Here is a 15,102-nt window from a genome sequence, read left to right as displayed (position 1 = left end):
TACAGGCAAAGATATACTGAAGCGGGTTCCGCGACGCCCTAAGTATGTTAGTTTGGGGAAGCAATTCTGTGCATGTTGCTCCTTATGCCCTTTTTTTATTAGCAGCATTGGGTGAGATTTTGGAGTGAGATTTTTTGTTACAGGATAGCCGTACTTTTTGACTTACTTGATGGCTTCAACGGTTGGATTGTATTACAAAGTTAAACTAATTGAATGCACCTACACGTAAATAAAGGCATCAAGACACATGGCACGCACGGCAACTTCTGCACTTTAGGGCGTCTGTGTTTGGCGTACATAGAAGCTTCAATGGATTTCACCGGAAATGTGCCGGCAATACTTGCCATGCACAAAAATACATTCCTTTAGAACGGTGACAATTCAAGTTTGTATAGCACGTACATGTACATGGTAATGAAAGCATCGATTTGCCGATGCCCAAATTTTGCACTTGATAAGAATACTTTAAATCTATTAGGTTTGACTTCCATTCTTGGAAACTAGTGAAAGCATCGATTTGCCGATGCCCAAATTTTGCACTTAATAACAATATTTTAAATCTATTAGGTTTGACTTCCATTCTTGGAAACTAATGAAAGCATCGATTTGCCGGTGCCCAAATTTTGCACTTGATAACAGTATTTTAAATTAGGTTTGACTTCCATACTTGGAAACTAGTGCAATCGGCTACTTCACTCGATCGTCTTTTGCTGAGGTGCCTCTTTCGCTGTTCAAAACAGAACTTCTCTGAGATAATCTTAATCAAGTTTCTTGAACCTCCAACACTTATTTCAAGAATTAACATCGCTCAGTCTAGCATGAAAGATTCCGACACAATGGGAAAGAAGGAGGGGCCCCGGGGTGGGGGGGGGGGGGGTAACACCATGCCACAATTGCTGCTATGAGCTTTCCTAAGAAGCCTTGTTGTCAGCACTCTTTCATATTATTATTGGTTTATTAAAACACATTCAAACATCGCAGCTACAAGCTGAATTGAGTTTAAAATACAGAGATTCATAAAAAATAGAAATGTTTAAAAATTACAAAAAAACATATCGAAGAAACTAAATTTTTAAGCAATCTGTATCCTCAGTTGAACTATTTGGGTATTAAAATGCAGAAATAATTAATGGACACTTACTCAATGAAAGTTTTGCTGGCTAGCCAGATGATTCCGATGAATGCCCTCTGTCAAACAGCACCCTTATTTCACTTTCCTTAAAAGAACGCTGAAGAAATGCCTTGAAAATAAACTTCAAGGGCCTTCATGCGGCCCCCTCACTGTCCACATTAATATCAAGCTGTGGTGACCACCACACTGTAAGCCCTGTTTGAACACGAATGTTTGTGCATGTTGCTTGAAGTTGAGCTTCTAACGCTTGAATGTTTTGTTTTGAGTTACAATTGAGCTGAATGATTCCTTAGTTCCTCAGAATAATTAATGTCAATTAGTATTATTGATCCCCATGTGTAATGTCACCCATTGGTCTTGCCATGTTGGGAGTCTAATGCATGTATATTTAATATTGTGCATGTAACTGCCCTCATGCATCGTTTAACCCTTTGAAAACAATAGCGACCCCATAGAGGCTTGTACCAAACCGTCGCAACTTTTCGAGTTGGATTTGATTACAACTTGATACAATGACTTGCTTAGTGACAAGTTATCACTTAACGGCAGTGGACACTATTGGTAATTACTCAAAGTAATTATTAGCATAAAACCTTACTTGGTAATGAGTAATGGGGAGAGGTTGATAGTATAAAACATTGTGAGAAACGGCTCCCGCTGAAGTGGAGTAGTTTTCGAGAAAGAAGTAATTTTCCACGAAATTGGTTTTGAGAACTCCGATTTTGAATGTAAGGTCTCGAAATCAAGCATCTGAAAGCACACAACTTCGTGTGACAAGGGTATTTTTTATCTTTCATTATTATCTCGCAATTGTGACGACCAATTGAGCTAAAATTTTCACAGGTTTGTTATTTTATGCATATGTTGAGATATACCAAGTGAGAAGACTATTGTAGTCTTTGACAATTACCAATAGTGTCTAGTGCCTTTAAATTCGAATTCATCAGACTACATGTGTGGAGACAATTGCTATGCCACATGTATAGCAATTCAAGATTAGCAAACCCTGGTACCATTGTGCCATACACATTCATTCAAAATTGTGTAAGGGTGTTCACCGTCTCTTGCGTAACTACTCAAAAGCTTGCCCCGAAAGACATAGCAACTGTCTCTTTAGTCTGAGGAATTAAAATTTAAGCAGTGAGTTTTGACTAAGCAAGTCATGGTACCAGACATTTTTCATACCTAAAAAGCATAAAAAAAATCTATAATTAAAATCATAATTGAAATGTTTGATTTGTTTTATCATCAAGCCCATCTGATTTGTTTCCTGTTGTGTGACACTATTGTTGTCCCATTTTCTACAATCCCATTATAACCAGTCCTAAAAGCACCACCGTTATTGTTTTTAATAAATCCTCTTCCCTTGTCACAATTTTGTACATCACCACTTTACCATCACCGCCACGCCACGTCACACAGACCTCTAATGACCATTTACATCAAAACATTTTAATTTTATTTTTTTACTTCTTAATCGAGGAAATCCTCAATTTAATTTTGGTTTTCATTAAAAATCAAATCATAAAGTTTGCCCCCCCAAAAAAAATTTTTTTTTTTTAAATTTTATTTTTAATAATACAGACAGAGAAATGCTTTCATGATGTTTCTTGGTTTTTTTTCTCCCTCTTGGTTTTTCCCCTTTTTCACTTGAGTCAACCTGCTTTTTGAAAAATTAATATCGATTGGGAACAATGTTTTTGAATGCATGCCCCTATTAAATGAGACTATGCACAATTTTTATTCAATGCAGATCTCTGACAATTTCATGACTGCTTACTGTAATAAGCGACAAATTGGGCTAAACAAAAAAATTGGGCTAAAATCTCTTGTTCACAGATCCTCAGTTTTGATTGGGCTAAAATGTCTTTGTTTTTAGATCCTCAGTTTTGATTGGTCTAAAAATCTCTTGTGAATGGTTTGGAGAATCACTTTTAATTTCTAGAAAGTTCCCTCTTGCTTTTAGCTGTTGATTATAATGGTAAAAATTTAGCATCACATACATGTACATGTACATGTATCAAGACAAGGTAAGGTACTAGAAAAAGTAGTCCTGTAGTTTGTGTTACTTTGAGTAGCCTTGATTGTCTGAGTTTAAATGGTTCTCTCTCTCTTTGTTTTTAAATATCTTTGCAGGCACCGGAGGGTGAGGAGCAGCCAAGCACTGAGGTGGACCTCGCCATTTCCAGTGAGAAGATTAAAGTGCTGAATGCAGACACGCAGGTCAGGATAGATGAAATAATGTTTGAGATGGGGAAGGTGTTTAGGGAAGGGCGGGGGAGAAAGGGGGGATTGATGAGAAAGTGATCTTGGGCTCAATTTCCCAAGGCACTAAGATTCATCTTTACTTATGTAGCAACTACATGTAGCAACTACGATTGATTTTGCAGTCTAAGATCAATCTTAGCTCTTTGTGAAGTTGGCTCCAGGCCCCAAATTCACTGTGCTGCTTAAGCACAAAAAAGTAGCAAAGCAAAACAAAATTATGCTAACCAGATTAAGGTTGCCGGCCAAAATACCATTACCCTACAGTTTCATAAAGCATGCAAGCACAAAAACTTGCTTAACAAAAATAGGTACCAGCCAAAATATAATACATTTACTATTGCTGTGATGTGTACCCCACCAATTTGTTGCTGAGCCAAGGAATTCACTGAGTAGATTTTTCTGCTTAAAGGCAGTGGACACTATTGGTAATTACTCAAAATAATTGTTAGCATAAAACCTGTATTGGTGACGAGTAATGGGGAGAAGTTGATGGTATTAAACATTGTGAGAAACGGCTCCCTCTGAAGTGCCATAGTTTTTGAGAAAGAAGTAATTTTCCACGAATTTGATTTTGAGACCTCAAGTTTAGAATTTGAGGTCTCGAAATCAACCATCTAAACGCACAATACTTCGTGTGACAAGGGTGTCTTTTTTCTTTCATTATTATCTCGCAACTTCGATGACCGATTGAGCTCAAATTTTCACAGGTTTGTTATTTTATGCATATGTTGAGATACACCAACTGTGAAGGCTAGTCTTTGACAATTACCAATAGTGTCCACTGCCTTTAAAAAACCTTTATGCAATTGGGCCCATGTCACATACACCATTTCTGACTGGTATCTTGCTAATATTTTGCTGAGCACAAAAGGTGTAAGCAAAAGTGTCTGCTTATAATAAATAAGCAGCTCTATGAAATTGGGTTCAGGTGTAACACCCATGAGTCTGGTACTTTATGGAGGCATGAGGGAGTCCTATCTCAAAGTACGAGGAGTTTATACTATCAACAGCTGCAGTGCTTCTCACCGAGTAAGTTTTTATGGTCATTGTTTATTGGAGTATTTACCAATCTATGACCAAATTGCTCATCTGAAACTGAAACATTAAAAGTTAGGTGAGGTTTGTGGTAAAACCATGTACAAATCTTTGACTTGTTTGAGTAGTGTTGGTTCGAAAAAGAAGTGGTGGTTGACAATCACCATTCCATCAGTATGCTCTGATCATCTTCAAGAGACGAAGACAATCAGAGCATCGAAACGTTGATTGTCAACCACCGGTTCTTTTCAGAACCAACACTACTCATGAGAGATTTTCACATGGTGTTCAGGTGTTACCGCAAACCTCACCTAATTAAACTTCCCCCAAGCAAAATTTCAAATCTTACTTAAATGCACTGGACACTAATGTTAACTACTCAAGATAATTGTGAGCAAAAAAACTTACTTGGTAAGGTGCAATGGAGAGCTGTTGATGGTATAAAACGTTGTGAGAAACGGCTCCCTCTGAAGTGACTTAGTTTTTGAGAAAGAAGTAATTTCTCACTAAAATATTTGAATTCAAGTCGAGACCTCTGCTGAGGTCTCGAATTCAAGCATCTGAAAGCACACAACTTGTGCAACGAGGATGTTTTTTCTTCCATTATTTTCTCGCAACTTCGACGACCAATTATTTTCAAATTTTCACAGGTTTGTTATTTATGCATATGTTGAGATACACCAAGTGAGAAGACTGGTCTTTGACAAATACCAAAGGTGACCCAGTACTTTTAACCATTTAAAATTGAGTTTTAACAAGATGGATTGAAATCTTCCTGTTTTAGGAGACGATGATGGACCATCCGTTGAAGACGATATCCTACATTGCTGATATCGGAAACATCGTGGTCATCATGGCCAGGAGGCGAGTGACTAGGACACTTGACGAGGCCATGGAAGACAGCGGGATGCTGGTAGATTCAGAAGGACGACGGCAACCCAGGAAGATCATCTGCCATGTCTTTGAGACAGAAGATGTAAGTAAGAGAGATGAGGGCAATGGGGTTTAGAGGACAGGGCAATGGGGTGTCATAGCTGAGCGGTTTAGAGCTGCAAACTTAAAGTTTTGGGCCAAATTTTACGGCTCTGCTCACCAGAAGCAAAGAAACCTTCTCTAGGAGACGGTTACATGTAGAGCAAACTGACCAAAACGTCGAGCAGTACCACTAGCTCTTCTCAGAGCCACCATAACTCTTAAAGAGATTTTTACATGTAACAACACAAACCTTACTTACTTCAGAAGCAAATAATCCGCGTTTGCAAAAGCTGGAAATTCCATGCTTATGTTGAGCGTTTTTTACTCGTAGTGTACTCGACGTTACCAGGCATTCTTCGCTTCCTTGGCTAGTGAAGAAATTTTGTGCTTTTCCAGTAAGCGGAGAATGGTGATCGTAATGTACATGTAAGCGCAGAATTTGGTGGTAAGATAGCTAAGAAATTGGGCCCTGGTTGTTTAGTTACTGTAGTGTGGGCTCGAATCCCGATCATGACACTTATGTCCTTTAGCAAGATGCTTTACTACAATTGCTTCACTTCACCCAGCTGCCCAGGGTATAATTATGTACCTGCAAGGGAAGAGGTTGCTATTGTGTTTGGAAAAGCCTTCGGAGCCCATGGCAGCTCAAGGCTTTATTCTCCCCAGGGAGCTGAGAAAGATTACAGAAATGTTATTGGCCTAATGACCAGGGCACTAAATATAAAAATGATACATTATTGTATAATGCGCTATACAAGAACTAGTATAATATAATTAACATTATATGAACAAGATAATCAAACTTAGTTATCAACCTCCCGAACTCCTAATCTTGAGTGAAATATTTAGGGGCTCACACCAAGGTGACCCCAGTTTGGTTCCCGGCCGGGCCATATGTGAGTTGAATTGTGCGTTGGTTCTCTGCTGTGCCACAAGGGTTTTCTAGACCATCTGGTTTTCCTCCCTCAGGAAAAATCAAACACTTTCAATCTTGACTGTGCTCCGTGGTCATAATGGGTTGATGTGGCTGGCAGCCAAAGGCGCCCTGCATGCCTTCTTCTCGAACACGTTGTAGCGTCCTTCGCAATTCAGCTCTTAGCTGCGAGTAAGAATGATTATCCCCCCAAATTATTATACTAAGGCTGCCCTTTAACAAGGAGAAAATCCCTTGGTGCCCTTGCCCTTCCAAAAATGTAGGACATAGAGCTCAAGGATTGTTGCTTGGTGAAATAATTAGAGACGTAGCCACATTGCAGTTACATTGACAACAGAATCTTAAAGGATGATCATGCTAAAGAACTGTGTGTATCAGCATAGCATGTTAAGCACCCTGATGCCAGAAGCTAGGTTTGAGCGCTAACAATAGATGTCAATGGTGTATTCTGTACGGCGCCTACATGGCTATCCTTGCCAGCTAGAGCCCCCTAACCCGCGAGGCATAGTTATGCTAGCCAATCCCTCAAATCAATACCATAGACTTTAGGCGAGTCAATAAGATAGAAGAAGGGAGTAGAAGAAAGAAAAAAACGTCTGAGGCTTTATCCGTATTGGAAACTTAAGAAGAGGCTTTTCAGCGAAGTTGGTTTTGGACTAAGATTTGGATGTTGTTCGGATGAGCCGTTCACTGGGGAGATGAGGAAGGTTTAAGGATGAAGCTTTTCTAGACGGGATAACTTTTTTGATAAATGCTGAATTTAATACTGTGTAAATGTCATGGAGTCAATGTGAATCGTTACAACAAAAATGTATTTTTGTTTAGTTTAACCTGCTTAGAATGAACATTAAACATAACATTGCAAGCGTCTGTCTTAGAAATGCACTTTATCAATATTGACTGTTTTACAATCAGGGAATCAACACGACTCTAGGGACAAGTAAAGCAACAGTCACGTTTTCAAGTATTGTTCCTCAACCCCCCTCCCCTCATCTGTTTGTACACAACTGTGGTCCTTCATGATGGTTCATGAAACCATAGCAGCTGCCAGCGGCCACAAGATTTGACCTACTTTTACTCGACCCAAAAGGTCAGAGTAAAGGTCATGATTGGAATTGACCTGGGCCTAATTTCATAGAGCTGCTAAGCACCAAAATTTTGCTTAGCATGAAATGTTTGCCTTGATAAAAACAGGAATGCCAACCAAATTTCCGCGTGATTTTTAAGACAAGCAAACAACAGCTGGATGCCAGTAAGAAAGCAACATGCAACAAATGGAAATTTGGTTGGTAATCCTGTTTTTATCAAGAGAGAAATTTCATGCTAAGCAAATTTTTGTGCTTAGCAGCTCTTTGAAATTGGGCCCTGTTCAGCCTGTTTCAAACGATGGTCGTTTGCAACAAAATTGCATGGGCGTAATACAACAGAGCACCAGTGAACTTATAAATAAACACTAGTGTGATCTCGCATAAACGAAAGATCTTTTGTGTGATTGTGTGAATATGTCGTGAGATCCCATGGAACCTTTGGAACAAACAACTGGCGCCCAAAACGATTGGAGTTAAGTTTTTTGGTTCTCATGTGAAAAGGGCTTTCTAATGTTTCCCATGTTAAACAAACACTTGATGGGTGTGATTCAAACCTAACTGATTAAAGGTCCCTAATGGATGACTACATGATCATCTCAGCCTGTTTTATAGCACTGCTTTCCATGGAGTTATGCACTTAAAGTTTGTGGGCCATTAATATGGCTCTGCTTACTGGGAAATTTTCTGTTTTATGGCCCATGATATTCTCCGCTTGATAAGCGCAGAATTTGCTCTAGTAGAGCCATAAAAGCGGACCTTGATTCTGTGGGCCGTAAATGCAGAATCGTTGTGGTAAGCAGCACTGTGATTTGTGGCTCAGAAAGCAAGTGACACAATCTCCTGCTGAGGGACCGTTCAGAAAAGTCAATGGCAATTAATAATTGATTTAGTAGATGTTAATTTTTTGCGTCACGGATAAAGAATATTATTTGATTATTACCCTTTACCCCCATGTGTTTTTAGCTCTGTATGCTCAGTGCTTTCCCGAAAAGCATCATGGTTAAGTGTCTCGCTCGTACACATGTACTGTACGTCCCATTCGATGGACACATCAATAGTGGTCAAGTGTCTTGCTTAAGGACACATGTGTCACGACTGGGACTCGAACCCACACTCCGCTGATCAGAAACACCAGAGCTTGAGTGCGGTGCTCTTAACTGCTAGGCCACGACACGCCATGTATGGTTTTCCTGCATACGAGTTGTGGTGGTCCCAGGCATGATATTTTGTCCTACCTTCGTCTGAGTTCCGATTTTCTTTTTGCCCCTGGGGAAATTATGAAAAATGCCCTTGGGAAATTCTGAAAAAAATTGTTATTAGATAGCCTGCAAAGTGTTCTAAATCTTTCACCATGTACATGTAGGTCAACCTTTGTACTCGCTCAAATTGTCCTACTTTTTTCCAGGGACCAAATATCACGCCTTGGTTGTTCTAACGGAATAAAAAAAAAAAAAACAATGGTCATGATGGTGTGACAACTTGAAGCATACATTTTTACATTCTGCTTTTATTTTTTCTTTAGTCCCCCCAATTTTTATTTATAATTTTTTAAATTTACCCAATCAGTTTTATTTTGAAGAAAAACTATAACTTCCTCAACTTAATACCCTAGCTACTTCATGTTTAAATTTTGAACATTGATGCCCCCCCCCACCCCAGGAATTTAATGCTGGACGCCTCGTTAAGTGCACTTGACTTACACATTAAGCTTCAATATTACAATTGTCTTCCACTAACAGACTAAATAACAACATCAAGAGTGCAAAGGTTGAAGCAATAATAACAGCCTCTAAACTCCTTACAGGATATATCCCTGAGTCGAGACAGGAAATTTGTCCTGTGAAAACACGCCATGTTCCTAACTGCCCACTTCCCCCTCAGCAGTGTACATTAAACTTACACGAGGCACTCTGGTACTATTATCAGCACGACAGGGGGGCTTGCCTTAGCGTACACGGCTTCCTCCCGCCTAATGGACTATTTTCTTTATGGGAACCCATTGATTTATCCTGTACGCAGCGGGGCAGCCAAGGAAAATTATGTTGTGCACACTACGTATCATAGTTGTTTTTGTGCTATGAAAACAATGTGAAGAACGTGCTTGTTATAGCTTCGTTGTTTTGAAGAAACGAAAGAAGACAAAAAAATTAAAATGGGAGACTCCATGTGGTGAGTCTAGACCGGACTGTCCGATTTGTTTTAGAGGTAGAGACAGGGAAGTATCTTTAAAAATAGCTACATTTGTCAATAGTCATAGCCGTAACTGTTCACGTTGATTGATTCTAATCAGTTATTGTTGATTGACACAAACTTTTTCCTGTTCCCCCCATTTTTTTCTTCTTTTTTTTTCTTCTTCAGGCTCAGTTGATAGCCCAGACGATAGGCCAGGCCTTTGCTATGGCCTACTTGGAGTTCCTGAAAGCCAATGGGATCGAGGACCCTCACGTTCACGAGCTCGACTACCACGACGTGCTGAATTCCCAGGAGATCTACGGGGACGATCTCATGTTGTTCTCCAACAAGGAGTGCGAGAAGGAGGTAGGCTCAGCTGTTATATATTCTCTGGCACGTCATTGTATGTTAAAGGAAGTCTTTTGTGTTTTGGGACAGTACATTTTACATCAAGTATGATATTCTTCCAGTCTACAAAAAAGTCGTACAAGCTAGCTAAATAGATGTAAGCCAAAACTGGTACTACTTTCTGTCCTACCTTTTTTCGAAAGACCAAATATCATGCCTGTTTATTACATGTCATGCATGTACGATTCACAATAAGCAGGCAATATATTCTTCCTACATAAACCTGCCTTTTTACCCTCTGAAAAATCAGCAGAATTGTTATTACATGTAAATAACATGAAAAGTCTAATAAGGCATATTATTCCATATACAGTACATTGTAGGTCAGCCCTTGCACTTGATTTTTGTTCCTATACTGTTTTCTAACGGCCAACGATCATGCATAAATAAGCCATTTGCGAGTAAGATTTGAAAATATGTCTGGTATATGCATGTACATTTGACTGGCTTAGTTATGAGTTACCGCTTACATTTGACTATCAAGACAGTTGCTAGGCAAAATGGTTGGGGTATCAATGTGTCATTCACATTCATTAAAAATTGTGTGTGGGTGTTCACCAACTCTAATGTACAGGTGTAAGTATGTACCTACATGTACGAAAACAAGATTTCTGCACAGTGGAAACTAACCAAAACTGTCACAGATTTCTACAAAGTGGAAACAAACTAAAATTGTCTCAGTGTTTTTGGTCATTACTGGGACATATTTACATGTATGCTTGGGTATGAATATCATTTACTATGTTGTACACGCTGGCGTTTCAAAATCAATGATCAGAAATGCCTACTGGGCCCAATTTCATGGCTCTGCTTACCGCCGAATTCTGCGCTTACGATCGCGATTCCCCGCTTACGTGCAAGCGCCGAATTTCTGCGCTAGCCTTGTAAGCGTAGAATGCCTAGTTACGTGGAGTACGCACGCGCAGAAGCCCAAATTCGCCGCTAACCCGTGAAATACGCTTGCCGTAAGCACAGAATTCCCTACTTCCGTAAGCACCGATTCTGTGCTTACGGTAAGCAGAGCCATGAAATTGGGCCCAGATGTATTGAACAATACGGTATGGAAGATGCTTAACCAGCAATAGACTAGCCAAGTCTCCTGCATATTCAAACTTATGGGACCAAGTTAGTCCCATGCATATTGAGTTTTACATTTGTGCAATTCTGTGTCTTCAAATACTTCAGTTTAACTTACATGTAGATTATGGCTATAAGAAAAGAAGAGGATAAAATAATAATTTGTTCAGCCAATTATTTACTGATTTAGGATTGAACAAAGAAAAATTGACTAGAGCGGGATTTGAACCAACGACCTCCGGTTTAACGTGCCGGCGCTCTACATGTACCAACTGAGCTATCTAGCCCTATGTTGGTGGTCTCCCACGGCAGTTTGTGGTTTAATGGCTTCTGACAGGCACCCCCGAACAAAGATATTGACAAAATTGGGAGACCACCAACATAGGGCTAGATAGCTCAGTTGGTAGAGCGCCGGCACGTTAAACCAGAGGTCGTTGGTTCAAATCACGCTCTAGTCAATTTTTCTTTGTTCAATCCTAAATCATTTAAAAATGTACCCAGTCAGTTTCCCTTGTGGTTTATTATTTGATATCTGATATAAAAAGTCGCATCCCCTTAAGGTGATCCCCCGTCTGCCGCTTCCCAGGTTGTATCGTTACCCGGGTGTGATCCCTGGCTACACGGCAGTTTGTGGTTTAATGGCTTCTGACAGGCACCCCCGAACAAAGATATTGACAAAATTGGGAGACCACCAACATAGGGCTAGATAGCTCAGTTGGTAGAGCGCCGGCACGTTAAACCAGAGGTCGTTGGTTCAAATCCCGCTCTAGTCAATTTTTCTTTGTTCAATCCTAAATCATTTAAAAATGTACCCAGTCAGTTTCCCTTGTGGTTTATTATTTGATATCTGATATAAAAAGTCGCATCCCCTTAAGGTGATCCCCCGTCTGCCGCTTCCCAGGTTGTATCGTTACCCGGGTGTGATCCCTGGCTACACGGCAGTTTGTGGTTTAATGGCTTCTGACAGGCACCCCCGAACAAAGATATTGACAAAATTGGGAGACCACCAACATAGGGCTAGATAGCTCAGTTGGTAGAGCGCCGACACGTTAAACCAGAGGTCGTTGGTTCAAATCCCGCTCTAGTCAATTTTTCTTTGTTCAATCCTAAATCATTTAAAAATGTACCCAGTCAGTTTCCCTTGTGGTTTATTATTTGATATCCAATTATTTACTGTTAAACAAGTTAAAAACCCCAAAATCAGAAGTTGTAGTGCGTCTTGACCTCTTTTTAAGAAACAACATAACACTTAACAAAGAAGATAAAGAATACAATAGCAGAAGAAAATCGACCTTATATAAAAACATGAAGTGCACAACTACGGCAGTTAAAGATTGTCACTTGGATTGGCGTATCAACATTCTGAGGTGTTGTTTCATTATGAACAAAGTATTGCAAATCACGTCAAGTACTATCAACTAGGGGAGTGACAACTACTTCTTGCATCGCTATTGACCCATTTCACCTGACGTCATCAACAGAATAATCTTGGATGCGCCATTTTGGTGGTCAAAGTCAAAGTGTGTTATTCAGTGAAGTGCACATTTTTAGGTGACGCGGCGTTTACACGTAAGCCTATTGACCACCAACATGGTGAGTGTGGCATCAGTCGCCCATGTGACGCGCGTGCAAGGGGTCAATATGTGGACTCATAAAACTGGCGTTCCTACTTCTGAGAGGTTTTCAATGTTGGCAGGTTTGTTTCCTTAGCGCTCCTCCTTTATGTCAGAGAGGTTTCTCCCAGTGGGGGTTTGAGGGGTAGATGCCAACCTTCAGTCCTCACCAATCCATCAGGTAGACCAGTGATTGTGATGAGGCTGACTGTAGGGACAGCCTGGAGGACACACTCTGGTTGTATCGCGGCTAATCACTCAAACGTTATGCCCTAATCGGATCAGTCTGATTTGATAACAAAGTACAAGACGTAAAGCGGTCGCTGGATAATCGTTGATTCTCCAAAGTGTGGGTGGATTGTTAGACGGGGAGTATTGAGGTTAATTGGATTAGACCCTATGAGTGGAGTATGTTTGGGAAGATGTAATTGCCTTCGTGCCTCCAATCGATCAAAATCGTTGTAGTATCCAAGGTAGACCGTGACCAGTTATCATGTACTTTACTTAAAGTGACATTTAAATGTTTTGTTGACAGTGATGTTTATATTTGGCCCATCTTTGATTTTGATTTTTTGACTCTGGTTGGATACATCCTAGTGCTTTGCAACCTCAGACCCTATGAGCAGAGTATGTTTGGGAAGATGTAATTACCTTCGTGCCTCCAATCGATCAAAATCGTGTGTAGTATCAAAGGTAGACTGTGACCTTTTATACTGTTTTTTAAAGGCGAAGTGTACCTGTTTTGACAAAAGTGGTTTTTATGATAATTGTTGACCTTGGATAAACCTCCTTACATTTTGCAACTAGAAAAATATATACTGTAGTTTTTTTTTTTAGCCATCAACTGTTTTAATCCTTTACAAATGTAGATATTATAAAATAAAGCTTACCGTAAAAGCTTTTTTTGCCAAAAGATCTGGAGTGGTTATGTACATGCAAGAAGAAAAATCCGTAATTGGATAACACAATCTGAGAAACGTCTCATGCAGAAATGTTTCTCAGGTTTAAAATGTTTTTGGATCCTTCTGTCTAAAACCACTGTCCTTTGCAGGGAATTGTTTCCAAAAATGTCATACATTATCAACAGCCGCATCAGTTCTTCTTACCAAGTCAGTTACGATGGTCGTTATTTTGTTAAGCTATTGCCAACTATTTACCCTCCCTTCAAAGGTACATGTAAGGTCATACATAGATTGGTAATTACGTCAAAAATAACGGCCATAAAAACTTACTGATATTTTAAACAGATATTACTCACCATTTTTGTGGTAAATAGTTCTTGTAACAACTGAGTATACAGTGATAACACACATCGGTGTATGGGTAAACAACCAAAATTAATATTCTTGTAACAACGTTATACTTTTCTTCATTCTTGCATTAGGTCCTAATAGAGAAAGAGCGTGGCGAGATCATGGGCGTGGTCATCGTGGAATCAGGGTGGGGCTCCCTCATCCCTACAGTAGTCATAGCTAATATGTCACAGTTTGGGGCGGCGGCTCGGTCCGGTAAACTCAACATTGGTGATCAGGTCATGTCCATCAACGGCACCAGTCTAGTGGGTCTTCCTTTAGCACAGTGTCAGCAGATGATCAAGGTAAGCCCCATGTGGAATGAGGCCGATACTAGATGACCAGGATCGATTTTACAAAGAGTTAGGACTAGTCCTTAGTTAGGACTAGTCCTAGGAGATATGAAAAACGTATGGCTAGACCTAAGTTAGGATGACTCCTAACTCGAGATAATACTAGTCTTAACTCTTTGTTAAATCCACCCCAGCTTCAGGCAATCACCTACGAGTAGAATATTGTAAAAGAAAATTCAGAAGATCGACTCATTTCCAAACTGGTGGCTATACATGTAGCTACTGCTTTGGGTTTTTCCCTAGACTTGACTCAAGTCCCAATCCCGTGCCATCCCCAGAAAAAAACCTGTTCAGCATGCGGGACAGGGACTTGACGATGTCGCAGTCGCCTGGTATGTAAATGTATTCACTTATGAATATGTAACAATGTTACGTGTTACATTTTGACCAATCAAACGCACCCAAAAAGAAGACTAGTTCATTTGTCACTTGTGGGTTAAGTACTTAGTTGATGATTGAAATACATTTTTTAATAACCAATTAATTATAAAAAAGAAAGCACTAAATGTTCATTTGAATTTAAGTAATACGTTGTAACATACATTGGTGTCGGTTTTGTTTGCAAAGTTTGAATTTTGGGAAGTGCAATAAAACGACTTATGACACCGACACCCCCCTTGCCTGCTAATGAGTTTACCCGCCCCACGTGCGTGCCGCGTATAGACGCGTGCCTTACAACGTCTTCTACTGTGATGTCACAGAGTATAATGAATATTTTACCGGCAGGGCAGCGCTTCCACGCTCCCATTGGTTTT

General features: G+C 39.9%; 1 protein-coding gene across 5 annotated transcripts in view; it reads left to right on the top strand.

Moving 5' to 3' along the window:
* Positions 1–15,102, top strand: part of LOC139941350 (uncharacterized) — a 152,159-nt gene that overhangs the window by 126,615 nt on the left and 10,442 nt on the right. For all 5 annotated transcript variants that reach the window (XM_071937803.1, XM_071937800.1, XM_071937802.1 and 2 more), the window contains 4 exons: positions 3,269–3,355; positions 5,220–5,411; positions 9,791–9,970; positions 14,087–14,299. In XM_071937803.1, coding sequence (XP_071793904.1) covers positions 3,269–3,355; positions 5,220–5,411; positions 9,791–9,970; positions 14,087–14,299 — 672 coding nt within the window. The remainder of the gene's footprint in view (positions 1–3,268; positions 3,356–5,219; positions 5,412–9,790; positions 9,971–14,086; positions 14,300–15,102) is intronic.

Source organism: Asterias amurensis, chromosome 9 (assembly GCF_032118995.1).
Source record: "Asterias amurensis chromosome 9, ASM3211899v1".
Classification (NCBI taxonomy): domain Eukaryota; kingdom Metazoa; phylum Echinodermata; class Asteroidea; order Forcipulatida; family Asteriidae; genus Asterias; species Asterias amurensis.
This window is presented reverse-complemented; position numbering and strand designations above follow the sequence as displayed.